The sequence below is a fragment of the Rhinolophus sinicus genome, linkage group LG15 (genome assembly GCF_036562045.2).
Source record: "Rhinolophus sinicus isolate RSC01 linkage group LG15, ASM3656204v1, whole genome shotgun sequence".
NCBI lineage: Eukaryota > Metazoa > Chordata > Mammalia > Chiroptera > Rhinolophidae > Rhinolophus > Rhinolophus sinicus.
The window spans coordinates 28,843,457-28,858,494 of NC_133764.1; the positions used below are offsets into that span (position 1 = coordinate 28,843,457).

At 37.9% G+C, this 15,038-nt stretch overlaps 1 protein-coding gene across 4 annotated transcripts in view; it reads right to left on the reverse strand.

Annotated features, from left to right (window-relative positions):
- POLG2 (DNA polymerase gamma 2, accessory subunit) overlaps window positions 1-15,038 on the reverse strand; it is a 42,529-nt gene that overhangs the window by 23,212 nt on the left and 4,279 nt on the right. Inside the window, exons 2-8 of one of the 4 annotated variants that reach the window (XR_012492098.1) lie at window positions 13,858-13,984; window positions 13,633-13,744; window positions 12,290-12,463; window positions 11,292-11,432; window positions 8,931-9,011; window positions 6,603-6,703; window positions 4,788-4,905 (exon numbers count right to left, since the gene is read on the reverse strand). Coding sequence is in view for 3 of the 4 variants with exons in the window: in XM_019732884.2 (XP_019588443.2) it covers window positions 4,740-4,905; window positions 6,603-6,703; window positions 8,931-9,011; window positions 11,292-11,432; window positions 12,290-12,463; window positions 13,633-13,744; window positions 13,858-13,984 (902 nt within the window). In the remaining variant the exon portion in view is untranslated. Of the gene's footprint in view, window positions 1-3,929; window positions 4,906-5,914; window positions 6,249-6,602; window positions 6,704-8,930; window positions 9,012-11,291; window positions 11,433-12,289; window positions 12,464-13,632; window positions 13,745-13,857; window positions 13,985-15,038 lie in introns of those variants that run through there. The other 3 variants (XM_019732884.2, XM_074319774.1, XM_074319776.1) reach the window with 3 other exon arrangements.

Consider the following 15,038-nt stretch of genomic DNA (forward strand, 5'->3'; position numbering starts at 1 on the left):
GTGGATTACAGCCTAAGGCGACCGCCTTCTCTCAATGCTGCTTCTCCCAAAGATGGAAAGGGGAGACTGAACCAGAGGAATGATCAGTAGGGGTTTTGTGCTGCCCGAAGCTCATCATTTCCGTCTTTCTTAGTTACTGCCCTGTGGGGACACGGACTAGTGCCTCAGCTTTGACCCTTCCCCAGTACACACCGAGACACAGTAACTGAGATCTCCAGTAGCACACAAACTTATAGGTGAGAAAAATTAGACACCCAAGGATTACGATAACCTCTAAGCATGTCTCCTTGGCCCTTCAGACATCCCGTGGGGAAGGGTGTAGCCAGAGAAGGGCGAGCAGGACCCTCTAAAGTGCAAGGACCAGGGCAGGGGCTCCTCTTGCCGGGTCTAAGAAGGGTGCTGCTACCTTTCTTATCCTGGCCACCATCACTGGGCTATTGTTAGAGGCCCCAACAGGTCTCCCTGCTTCCCTTCTGCTGCTCTACACATCCATTCTCCACACTCATCTTTTCAAAGTAACAGTAGGTCCCTTCTCTGCTTAAACTGTCTCCTCCTGCCCCAGTGGCTTCCACACTCCTTATGGCCCGCATGACTCTTAGTGATGTGGACCCCAACCTCATCTGACCTTCTACCCATCTTCCCTCTGCTCACCTGCTCCAGCCCCCCGGCCTGCTTTCTGTTCCTTGATCACTCCATGTCTTCTCTGTCCTAAAGGCCTTGGACTTGCTGGTCCCTCTGTGCAGAACGGCTGCCCCAGATCTCCACACGGCTGGCTCCTTCCTCTCATTCAGTCTCGTGTGCTCAGAGGCTTCCCTGACTGCCTGCGGAAGCACACCATGCCAGCCATGAGCTCCGTGGCACATCATCCTGTTCTAGTTCCTTGACAACACTACCACTGTCTGAAATTGCCTCAAACTGCCTATGCGTCTACCTGCTATTGTCTGTCCCCCCCTCTCACCCCTCCCAGGCCTAGTCTGTGTTGTTCTCCGCCACATCCCCAGCACCCAGAGTCCCTGGGACTTAGGTGCTCAAAAAGTCCTTGTGAGTGAACAAATAAATACATAACACATAGCACTGGGCCCAGTCTTCAGGAGAAGCACAATATCCCTGGTATTTAAATCTGAGGAATGTCTCCCGTGCTTCCTCACAGAAAGACGTAGTATAATACAGCAAACAAATGCCTTCAAGAACATTCTTAAGGCTAAATCAGCAATGAGTTCCATAGAACGATTTCTAATAACATCTTTCAACATACACTGGTATAGTGTAATACCTAAGAAAGGAATTAAGAAAGAGAACTGTATTAAAAGTAATCGTGTTTGATAGAAGTCTGTCATAATAATACTACTTGGGTATGCAGCTCTCTGATAAGATTACTAGTGGTTACTAGTGGTGTAAACATCAGAAACCACCTATAAATTTAAAAATATATATCTGTATGGGTCCCACTGCCAGAGATTTAGTGGGTCTGGGTTAGGGCTCAAATATATTTTTGAAACGCTCCACAGGAGCTTCTGATGTGTAACCACAGTTGGGACACCTCTGACCTACACAATCTTCCAGAAACACTACTTCCCTCAGCTGCAGTGTAGACATTCTAGTTGCATGTTAAGGTATTCTACGGTCTGAGCCCAGGAATACAATCCCCTGTGAAGGCTGAGGCCCCTAAGAAGACGAGGTACCTGAATAAAGGTACCTGTGGGCAGGACTGAGATTTTCTTCAGAAAAATTACTTTTAAAAATTAAACTTTTTAGACAGGGAAATAGTCATCTACAAGACAAGGAACATTAGGAGAGAGGTCTGCAACAGCCCTCAGAAGGAAGCATCCCTGCTGACACCTTCATTTTTGACTTCTAGCCTCTAGAACTGTGACAACAAATTTCTGTTATTTAAGCCATAATCAAACAAACAAACTTTTTAGTGTCTCACAGTTATATTTAAAACTAAGTATTGAACCCCAAACTGCAAAAAAGAAATTTAAAATTTTAAGTAGGCATACAGTGGTAATATTGGTCTTGCAATTCTGAGACTGCCGTGATTCAGATGAGATAGAGCAAATAAATGAGTATGTGTGGCATGGCCTTCTAATTCTATCACCCTCAGGAGTCTTGAGAATTGGGATTCTAGGCATTGGAGGAGATCCAGATGTGTGAGAGAAGAGGTTGAGTAAAAACCCTATAGTCCGAAAGGGGCATGGAAAGACTTTTTTGGGGGATGGAAATATTCTATATTGTCATTGTGGTGGTGGTTACACATTTCTCAAAACCTATATTTGTACAGGTCAAAATAGATCAATTTACTTTATGCAGATTATATTGCAATAAAGCTGATTCACACACACACACACACACACACACACACTCACACACACACACCTATATATTTGCTAGCTTTGAACACCAAAAAGGCCCAGAAACAAAAATACCTTCTAAACAATGCGCATCCCTACTACCCGTAATATGGTCTCCTTGGCAAAACTCTGAAATATACAATCTCCATATTAGATACTAGATACCAAGCTATCAAAGACTACTAAAGTTGGGTCAAAGGGACTTGAGACCAACTTGAAAATGTTCCCACTGGCCAGAGGTAGGACAATTTTAGCATCAAAAAGATTAACTTTAAAGGGGACGAATCCAGCATTTATCCCAAACCTTTCTCATTACCTCTCAGCAAACAGTAGATGAGATGTTTTTCTCTATAGAAACATTCTAGCCAACGAATGAAAAAGGGAGATAGAATCAAAATATCACCGTTTTGCCACCTCTAATGAACTGACTGATCTAGGCACTGATCAATGATTGCTAGCATCCCCAAAAGAAAACCAACTAGACATTACCGACTCTGATGGGAGAACATAACAACCTATGGAATAATCCTGACCCCAAAATTGAACTTAAAAGCTGATCAAGCCTCAGGATTCAACTTTCAATCTATAGGAACTATAGAGAGAGGAACAAGTTAAACTACACCCTGGGGATGTAATAAATAAAATCCAAAGAGTGGAAAACCCCATAATAACACAATTTCTTATGAGACACAGAGATTGAATCTATAGGATAAAAGGGGCCCAAACCTAAAAACCAGTATCAACAGATGAGTCTTATTTTGATTCTGATTGAAACGAACAACACAAATTGGAAACTGAGTGGATATCTGATATTAAATAATTGGCTTTTTAATACTTACTATGAAAATTCTCATACACAAAAATAGAGGCAGGACACAAAGAACACCCAGAGACCCATCACTCAGCTTCAACAACTCAGTGCTATTCTTATTTTTCATCTATAATCCACCACTTTTTTTTCGGTTTAAACTGGAGATTTTTAAAGCAAGTCTCAGATATCATATAATTTCACTCAAAAATATTTAAGTGTCTCTATTAGATAAGGACTTTTTAAAAAGAAAAATAAAGCCATAATATAATTATTGTTAAACCCAAGGAAATTGTCAATAATTTCTTTGTATCATATAGGGTTAATTTTTTTGGGTGTGATAATGGATAACAAAAGATCCTTGACTAAAATATTTACAAGTGAAATGATAGCTGTAATTTACTTCAAAATAATCTGGAAGGATAATGTTGGGGAGATGAGACAAGATTGGTCATGGGTTGATGGTTGCTGGTATATAGGGTTAATTTATACTATTCTGTATGTTTGTGTACGAAATTCTCCATGACAGCAGAAAATAACCAAAAAATAAAAATCTACCAAGTAAAGTCAAATAAATTAGCCACTGAAACTAATAATAAAATTTTAAAAAAAAAAGATTATTTAGCCAACTTTTCCAGATATTTTACACAAATGATTAGTTGGAATTTTTGTCAGATTGGTTATGATAGTAAAATTAACAAAGACATAATCACATAGAAGGTCAAGGATTTCTTATAAACATATCTATTAGAATCAGACGTGAAATACACTGTAACAGTTAAGATGATGCCATCTAACATTCATTTTCGCTAGTTTTTCAAAAATCAATAAATGTCCTAATTTAGTTTAGTTTTAGGTTAATCTTCAGTATTTGACAATATAATGTAGCAGACTCCATGAAGATCCCTTCTTTCCTGCTAACAAAACCCACTTCAGAGAGAATAAGACACTGCCATAACTGTTAAGGGATAAATTGTGTCTGATCTAAATGAGTCATTATATTCTCATTCTCTTGGATAGTGATTGGCCTAGTAATGACCACGTGACCAAGTTCTGACCAATGAAATGTAAACAAGTCTTCTGATTGGGATGTCTGGGAAAGATTTACTTTCCTAATTAAAAGGGGAAGTCTTGGCTGGCTAGCTCTTTTCTTTTTCACTTCCTAACTAGAACATGGACGAGAAGGCTAGAAATACAGCAGCCAACCTTGTGACCATGAAGCAACAAGTATAAAAGATAAAAGCCAACATACTAAAGATGGTAGAACAGAAAGATAGCAAAAGCCTGAGTCCCTAACTATGGAGGAAACAATTACACCAGCTCTGGACAGTCTACCCCTTAGATTTCTTGTTATGAGAAAAACAATTTTCAATTTGCTTAATCTAGTACAGGAGGATTTTTGTTTCTTGTAGCTGCACATATTCTTTATACAATGGAATACATCAAGAAATATAATAAAAACGAATCAAAACAGCATCAAAAATGTCCACTTCCTAAGTGCAAAGGTGCTAAAAAAATCCAAGTTGATAGAAGACAACCAAATTAGGAAAGGTGAATATTTATTATACCAATATTAAAATCTATAAATTCTTAGCTGATGATATATACTTGGTTAAAAAGTCTTTTACTTTGGATATATGCATCATTTCCTTCATTGTGGTGTCTCTACTTCTCAGATGTATTAATCCATTCTCCAAAGTAGCTTCAGTAATCAAAACTGTGAAGAGGATACTCATTTCATCATATCTAAGGAAAAAAAGTAGTTAAACAAAATACATGTACACAAATATAAATTGTAAATTCACCCTATTACCAGCTTTAATTACTTTTGAGTCCATGCCACTTTCAAGAATCACAAAACTCAAAAGCAGGGCTTGAAAGCTATACCAAAAAACACCTTTTTCAAGATTCTAAATCACATTCAAAGTAAAATTTTCAGAAAGTTCCTGATTTGTAATAGCTTTAAAGTCATAAGAGAAAATAAAATCTGATAAGCACTGGTTCCTCAGCATATAATTTGGGGTGATATGGATGAACCTCAGAATAACCTCAGCCTTTTGGTACTTCGATACAGTCCAAGAAAAATTAAAGTCTCTTATAATGCTACTATAATAAAAATCCAGTGTACAACAAATAAATCATGCCCAAATCATGCTTAATATATAACTTTGTATGCTAACTTATAGTTTCTAGTTCAGCAACAGCTAAATATATCCACACTGGCCTTCTTTCTGTTTACCCCATCACACCATTTCATTCATGTTTCTCTTCTTTTAAAGACTCCATCAGAAATTGTCTTATTTGTTTATTTACTTGTTTATTGTCTATTTTGCCCCACTAAAATATAAGCTTCATAAAAACAGGGAACTTTTCTGTCTTATTTACTGCTGTATCAAAGTACATAAAGCATAGTAGGTGCTTAATAAATATTTGGGTAAAACTATCCTGAAACAATATAGCCATTACCACATAAAGAACATCTATAACTTGATAATGTCCACATGACTCAAAGAATACAATTTTAGAACCAGAGAGAACTGGGAAGTTCAAGTACCGCGCCTCCATTTTATATATGATAAAACAAGTTGCTTTACCCATGGAAACCCACTTTTCTTCTGACATCATGTGAACGGTGCATTTTAACAAGTTATTAGAGAACTGAGGAGCAAAACACAAAGCTTCACAACTTTCCACCCAAAAGATATGTATTCAACACAAAAAGCTAAAAAAAAATAACAAAATAAACCCAAAGGAGGAAAGTATGAATTCCTTTATTTAAAAAACAAAAACAAAAAACAGAAGTTAATGAAATAGAAGAGGGTAAGAGAGACAGGGAAATGAATTATGAGACTATTTCAATAATCTAGCCAAGCTATTGGTGACCTTAACTTGGGTAGCGGCAGTGAAGACGGGGAGACATAGATATGAAATATATTTAAGAGGCAGGCTGACAACATTTAGTGACGGAGAGTAAGGAAGAGGGAAGCGCTAAGGACAACATATCCAGGTTTCAGTCTTGAGCAATCAGATGAACACAGGTGCCGGTCACTGAAGGAAGAGTTCTGTTCTCAGCGATGAAGTTACTCAGCCTCAGAATGAACCAAAACAGCAAGGAAAAGGCACTCCATTCATGTTCCCTCAGTCCCGACTCAATAAATGCATCCAATATATATCATTCCATCCCTCATAAACTGATACACTCAGGTATACATACTTATGACATAACATCTCGAAGTTGCACATAATACGTGCTTGCATATATTTGATGAATATTGTTCCCTGCTGTAGCAATTAACTAAGGGCACGTTTCTGTAGATGGGAACACTTTTGAATTATATTATATATAGGTATACTTAGATTTATTTCTGTTACTCATAAAGTAAAGAAATACCATATAATCAAAAACTCTGAATAAATGTAGCGAAAAGGAAGACAATTCTTACTTGGAATAAAGTTGTTCCAATGAGGATTGCGCAGTTTCCAAATAACCAGGCCACACGGAAATTCCATTTTCTAGCAGTTCATTAAATAGCCCTTGACAAACCTGGAAAAAAAATACAAAAACTTCAAATATGAAAGAAATAAAAATAGCTAGAGTAATTACTCTATTTTTGTGAAACCACAAATCACTTTTTCAATCTTTAAAATGGGCATGAATTCCTTTAATTACATGATAATATAATGTTTATAATTTACATTGTTTACTTATAAATTGTATACTTTCTCTGAAAATGAAGAAATTAAGCACTGCAAAGCCAAATACTAAATGCAAATCTTCTCTGAGAAAATGTTATACCAAATATAATAATTTTTATTATCATCATTATTATTCAAAACACAAACAAACCAAAACAGATTTTATTAGAGAAAAACAGTAAGTCCAAGGGGCTATGTTAACTCTAAAGTCACCTGAGAGTTGAGAACTGAGCCCTAGGGTTTTACTATCATGTCAGGAAGAGAAGAATCAGTAAAGGAAACAAAGGAGAAGTTGCCAGAAAAGTATGAGGAAAACCAAGAGAGTGGTATTCCTGAAGCCAACTTAAGAAAATGCTTCAAGAAGAAAAGAATGATGGATTAGTTTCAGTGGAATGCTGGAGACAAAAGCCTGACTGGAAAAAAAGAAGTAATGATGAATAAATGACACAGTAAACTTACTGTTTTCTTAACAAGCCATGATGAAGCCAAACAAAGCAAAATTTTAAACGGCCTTAACAATCTAGAGCTAAAACTCTAGAGCAGGATTTCTCCTCTTCAGCTCGGCTGACATTAAGATGTTTACCAGCATCCCTGGTCTCCATTAGATAGGTTCTAGTAGCCGCCCCCACCCTCCCATCTGTGACAAACAAAAGTATCTTCAGACAATACCAAAAATCCCGGGCAGGTAGGGGGTGCGGCTGGAGGTGTGGGATGTGTCTGCACTACCCAGAACACGGTTTCTCAAACTTCAGCTAGAGTCAGAAACACCTGGAGGGCTTGCCAAAACAGGACTGCTCAGCCGCACTCCCAGAGTTTCTGATTCAGCAGGTCTGTGTTATCACCCAGGGAAAGACCATAGTGAAGTAAATAGGTATTGAGGTATTTATATTTTGGGGATAGATGGAATACAGATATTAATAAATCTAAGAAATTAACAGGGAAAAATCAATATAAGTATAGGTTTTAATAAGTTATTAGTGGCCAGCAGAAAATCTGCTCTAATGAACGGTAGAAAAGGAGAGAAAAAGCTCTAAGCATGATTAAGTGCTGAAGACATGGGGAAATGAGAACCCTCACCATTGGAGGAGTACAAGCAGGTTCAGCCGGTCTGGACAGCAACGTAGCTGACGTAGTGAAATTAAGTCTACATATATTCATTTTACCCAGCAATCCCATCCCCATGTATATAACTGGCAAAAATTCTTGCACAGCCCAGAAAATTACATGCATACAGTTTCTGTCAAAAAAGTTCAAAGCAGAAAAAGATATACAACATACTACCCTTCTGGTAAATTAAAAACACCCAAGGCAAAAAATACTACTATATTCTCATAAACAAACAAAAACAGAACAAGGCCTGCAATTGTAATGACAAAAATCTAAGGAAGAGAGGTTTTTTTTGTCCTTCAAGCAAAAAAACCTAGGAACTTGCACCTACCAGGGTGTTGGGGAGCCTGCCACAACCCTTGGGGGATAAAGTGGAAATTAAACTATTCCCTTCTCTGTCCCTGAGCTATCCCCACCTACCCAGACCCCTCCATAGAAGCCCCAGCGGAAAGCTGAGTGAATCTTTGTAGTGTCCTCGTACAGGGCCTGAGTCATCCAGACAGAAATGATGACTGCTGAAGGGGTCTCTGGAAGCAACTAAAACCACCCTCCTGGCTTTTCTCAAGAGTATTTAGACCAGATAGATTAGAAAAATAAAAATAAGATTATAGATCTAGAACCTGTACTTATACCAGCAAGTCTCAAAATCTTAAAAAGGGAAAGGGGCAAAAAATAACTCACCAGACATCTGTACAAATATTTTAATTACCAAAACTATGCATACTCACTAAAAAAATACAACTACGGCCATGACATCGACAGCAAAATCCACTGAATTGTATTCATTTTCTTTAATATACTATACTTTGAATTATCTATAATTAACCATGTATTTATCCACAGTTCATTACTTTGTTACCATTTTTTAAAAGCAAATGAATAAAAATAAAATTGAAATGGCAAGCTACTCATTTACTTGGAATAATGGTTATAATTCAAATCACGACATTAAAACTCATTTAACCCACCTGTCTCAGTTCCACTGTTGGGCCTCTTCCCATATCCAAAGCAACTTTAATAGGGGCTAAACAAGGGTGAAGTTTAAGTACCTAAAGCAATTGAAAGAGAGGGTGGGGGGAGGACAATACAGCTTATTTATTTATTTTTTAATTTATTGGGGTGACAATTGTTAGTAAAATTACATAGATTTCAGGTGTACAATTCTGTATTACATCATCTATAAATCCCATTGTGTGTTCACCACCCAGAGTCAGTTCTCCTTCCATCACCATATATTTGATCCCCCTTTACCCTCATCTCCCACCCCCCACCCCCCTTACCCTCTGGTAACCACTAAACTATTGTCCGTGTCTATGAGTTTTTGTTTCTCATTTATAATACATCTTATTTAAATATAATACAAGCACTAACAAACATGGAGCTTCTTAAACGGTTAAAATTTTCTGTGTGAAAATGGAAGCTAGTTGAGGTCATTAAAAAAAAATCATGTAATGATGTATTCAGCTGTCTATATGCAGCTGCTCATGGATTTCTTCACTTAGATGTTTTGCAGAAATAAGTTCATTTGATATTCTCCCATTTTCTGACAACTCCATTTCCCTCAGTCAAAATGCTCCTTCCTGGTATCACTGCCTTCCCCACCCAGCTGGGGAACATGTGGCTTATCATTGGGACTTTCTCTTAACAAAACCCACCACTCTTCTTATTCATTCATCCATTCAACATTTGAATGGCTGTTTGATGCCAGAAATAGTTCTAGATGCTGGGGACAAAAATCACTGTCCCTCATGATGGGGAGAAAGAGATTTTAACAAAATAAATAAGAATATATTTGAAGGTAGTAAATGCTAAAAAAAAGGTGGGGCGGGGAGATAGGAAGTGCTGGCAAGGGGTGGGTTGTGGGAGGGCTGTTTGCAGTTTTCAATAAATGGCAAGAGAACGTCTCCTCTCTGAGGTGACATATGAGCAAAGACTTGAAAGGAGGTTGAGAAACAAGACACGTGGATAAGGAAGGAAGAGCGTTCCAGGCAAAGGGGAGAACAAAGGACAAGGCACTGGGCTAGGAGCATGACTGGCATGTTCCAGAAACAGCAAGGTGGTCTGTGCTGCTGGTGCCGGCTGAGTGAGGTAGAGAATAGCAGGTGGAGGTCAAAGAGGAAATGGTTTGGTAAAACACTTTCGGGGCTTTGGCTTTTCCTCTGAGTAAGATGAGGAGCTTACTGGAGTCTTTTAAGCAGAGGAGCAAAGTAACATGTACCTTCCAAAGGACCATTCAGTGGGAGGAAGAGGGAATGATGGTGGTTTAACCACCAACCTAATCAGAATGGAAGGAATAGAGGTGGCAAGAAATGGTCAGATTCAGGATATATTTTGAAGCTCGAGTCAAACAGGTTTGGTGATGGTTTGGATGTGGGGTATGACAAAGAAATGATCCCCCTTGTTTGTTTGCTACACGTATCGGGATAAATCCCGATCCCCAGAACAGTTCTGACTTTCTGAACTTTCTGATTAATCTGACTTTCTCTATGGTCATATCAGGCTAAATGAGCACTGCACAATAAATCACTTAACTGTGCAGAATGGTGCTACAAACTCATGGTTTCCAATCCCAGATGAATACTCAACATGTTAAATAAAGCTTTTGATTTGGGGCTCCCTTTTACATTCAAGGGGAATATGACTATTCTAAACTCTTGCCACTTAAACCCATGTTTTAAGCTAATAATTTTGCCTCCTAATTCCCAAAGAAAATACTGGGTATGAGTAAAACTTCCTTCAAAGGCCGACCAGCCACAGTAGCCTACGTATAGCTACACCATCATTTCTTCCCTCCCTGCTGTTTCAAATACTAACTCCTTTTCAAGACAAATCCCCCACTTGTGCTCTTGATTCTGTCTTGATCCCTCCCGTTTCTTCAAAAATTTACTCCATTACTCATTTGTCACCTTCAGCTTCAACCCTTCCTCTCTCTGAATTTTGAGCCCCTCCAAAGAACTGTTTTTCCTAAAATAAGCCTTTCCCTTGACCCAGGTCCATATCTAGTTCCTCCGATCCAGTGGTCAGCCATTTGGGCTCAGACCAAAAGCAGAGAGGTCAATACCACAAGTCTTGCTGGTCTGTCTTATTTAAACCCACTTAACACTCAGTTTCTGATGCACATGGAAGCTATCAATTGAAAGGCTCAGAGGCTAAGAATCAGAAATAGCTGCCTAGCTCCCCAGGATCAAACGGAAATGCATTTGGGATTGCCCAATAGGGATGTCTTGTTCAATTCTATGAGAACCTGTTTATTATTCATGTGGCCAGATTAAAAAAAAAACTGAAAAGATACTTCATGGAAAAGTCTATCATGGAAATATCAAAAGCACCTTTCTATGAAGATTTTTCTTTCTTGTAAAGGAGTTCTCCGTCAGCTGGAAAGAATCGTAGAGGTAAGCCAGCATGCCTCGGTCTAGATCTCCATTTATAGATAAAACAGAAGGAACCACATTTTTTCGTCCATCTCGGCCCTTCACAGAAAAGTAGAACAAAAATAAAGGATCATTTCACAGAACTATCTCTTAAAATTACTTCTAGAATCAGAATGCAAACTGATCAATAAATCTAGAAAGAATGATAAAATTAATTTTTAAAAAAGTCACCATTTGGTAATGCTCATGGTAATAACTGAGTTGGGCAAGAATCATCAATGAACGCCACAACCGGTAGGTCAAAATTTGGTGAGAAACAAGTTATTTACATAAAGTATCTGCCCACAAAAGGCTTATTAATTACTCATTAATTAGTAAGTACTAAATACTTATCAACTTTACATTGTAGAAACCTAGTAGCACCCTCTTAAACAAGTAATAAAAGTTAACATCGCCAGTAAAATTTCTATCATATGCCTCCTGATACAATACATTGAGAAGAGGGCAGCACCATTTCTGTGGCTGTGGAAACATGGAAGAAACTCAAACCAAGGAACATTCTACAAAGTAACTAGCCTGTACACTTCAAAAATGTCAAGGTCATGAAAGACAAGAAAAGATAAAAGGAAGTGTTCATTTGAAGGAGACTAAAGATACATGACATTACATGAAATAGGCGATCCTAGATTGGCTCCTGGACCTATAAAAGTCACGTGGGACTAACCCATTACATTTGAAGGGATCTATGGACTAGATGGTAATAATAGACTACTATTACTTTCCTGATTTTAATCGTTGCATTGTGGTAATGTAGGTATCTGTCCTTGCACTTGAGAAACATACTGAAGTATTAAGAGGTCATGGTGCACCATGTCTGCGGCTTATTTTCAAATGGTTCAGAAATTATCACAGAGAATCTGGGTGCAGGATACATAGAAGCTCAAAGTAAAACATACATATAATTGAGACACATTTCCAGGATACATGTGTAAAAGTTCACGATCTTCCAGATTCCACAGGGTTTCTATTGGCTCCTTTCCCCAGGGAAAATTGTAGTAAAGTTTGTTTCCTTTTCGTCCCTCTTCATCCTGACAATCACTGCTGCTGAAGTTAGATGGGCTCACGGCAAACTGCAAAAGACAGTCTGTCTTATTAACTTAAAATAACTGTTAAAAAGTTGTCTGAGACTTTTTATGCAGCACCTGAATGAAAATGGTCAACTCCCAAATAAAAATTGCACAGTTTAATTAAATATGAGTGAATGTATTGCTAAAAATACTGTTTGAGCAGCCTGAAAAAACTTGAGAAAAATAAGGGTCTTTTTTTGCAGTCAATTAGCAAGAGGGGAAGGTAACCAAGAACTAAGTGGGATGAAGAAGAAAGTATTGGGCTGGCCCGGTGGCTCAGGTGGTTGGAGCACACCATGTTTCTAATGCCGAGGTTGCTGGTTCGATTCCCTCATGGGCCAGTGAGCTGCGCCCTCTACAACTGAGATTATGAACAACAGACAGCATGAGAGGCCATGAGCTGACGACCAAGGACTGACGACCGACTGCCTCAGCAGCGGGGAGTGCAAGGCTCCTAATACCAGCATGGTATTATGGGAGCTGTGTCCTACACAACCAGACTGAGAAACAACGGCTTGAGAGGGGAGGGTGGGGAGCAGAAGAAGGGAAAAAAAATAATAAAGTTTGTTCCTAAAGACATGGAGAAAGTTCAGGAAAAGAAAAAGAAAGAAAGTATCCTATACTTATCATTCTTATCCTTGTGAAAAGCTTGATTATTTGTGATTATTCCACTTAGTTCAGGTGGGTATTCGGGGATTTTAAGAGTTGGAGAAAGATAAGACAATGGAGAGACAAAATGCTTACTTCAACTTTTTTCCCTTCAGCATATACTAAAACTTGATTACAAATTACAGAACCATAGGACTAATAAGGAGAATTCATGGAGGTAGGAAGCAAATGTCAAAGCTGTAAGAGTGGGCCAGTGTCAAACTCTACACCAGCCAGGAATGCCAGGTGAAGGAATTGAACTTTACCTTGAACGTAAAGGCTTATCAACAAAGGCTTCTGAGCAAGAGAGGTATCAACAAATGTCTTTACCAAAATAACTTTGTTATATGGGAACAACGAAAATCATTGCCAAGAGTTTTTTATTTGTACTTGTTGATTTAGCATAGTTGTCTCTTATAAACATAGCTACATCGAAGAAAATTTCATTTAGTATAGGTATTACCCCTGACACATTAAGACGTTTTACTTATTCACTATTAAGTTAAGGGTGATTATTGTAGTACCTTTCTCCACCACAGGAGTCGATGACGTAACCAGAAATCAAGCCACTGGCTGGCAGTTCTTGCGGAAGTAAACCACACCAGTGAAGCTTCAGTCTTCTCACCAATTCTTTGGCTGTAAGAAATATCAGTTATTTACTTGAAAATTATATAAAATGTCTCAAAGTGAAAATGACTGGTTCTTGACTATTTAAACACAAGGCCAAGTTATTTGCCATTGTTCTGTACCTTTTAACCCCATCAGGTGTCTGCTTAGCATCAGAAACAGGATGAAAACACACTCCAATCTGAGCAAGGCCATACGGTAGCTTCTTGTTTACCAGATCCAGGCAATGAACATAGTGCTCCAAGGCACCTGTCAAAAGATAAATCAATCATCATACAAATCTCTTCTATAAACCCAAATCATTTTGGTCAATTTATAGACAAATTAATAGTAATAATGCTAACACAGCAGTGCAAGTACCATGGAGCTATTAAGGTAGATCTTAGTCACCACTGCATTTTAGGTAGTTTCCCCCCAACCTTTCAGTTTGAAGATTTTCCAAATCTACAAGAAAAACTAAAAGAATACTACAATAAACACCTGTAAACCCTACACGTAGATTCACCAATTGTCAACATTCTGCCACATTTGTTTTCTTTTTGTTCACCCCCAAAACATTTCAGCATGCATCTCCTAAAATTAAAAATATTCTCTACATACCATTATTATACCATAAAATTAATCGTAATACCATAATTTCATCTAACATATGGTCGATATTCTATTTTCTCCACTTGTCACCCAAAATGTTATTTATTGCTGTTCTATTTCTCCGTAATTAAGGTTCATACACTGTATTTTGATTAGGTCCCTAATCTTTGAATCTAGAACATTTCCCCTGACTCGTCTCTACCTTTGCTTTTAATGACATTAACTATTGATTTGAGTCCAGGCCAGTCATAGATTATCTCACATCAGAGATTTGTCTGATTGCTTCCTTATGATTTAATTTGGGTTAATCATTTTTAGCAGGAATAAATACTACATAGTTGATGTTATGTCTTATTGCATCCTAATAGGAGGAACACAGTATCAGATTATCTCACTATCAATGAAACAAATTTGACTACCTGATTAAGGTAATCCATTCCCCCACAATACTCTGCTCCTGAGCAACCTTTCACCCAGTATTTTAGAATCCACTGATGAGCCTTGCTTGACTCCATTATTATACCCTTGAGGATTGCAAAATCATAACATGGTGATTTTTCTACATTTCTTCCTACATTTGTTGCATAGCTTCTGTAAAAACAAACTTTCTCCAACTTCTCCCACCAACAGCAGCCTCGATTACTTATTTTTTGATTAACACTATGGTTTAAATATTTATTTAATGTATTATGATCTATTACCATCAATATTT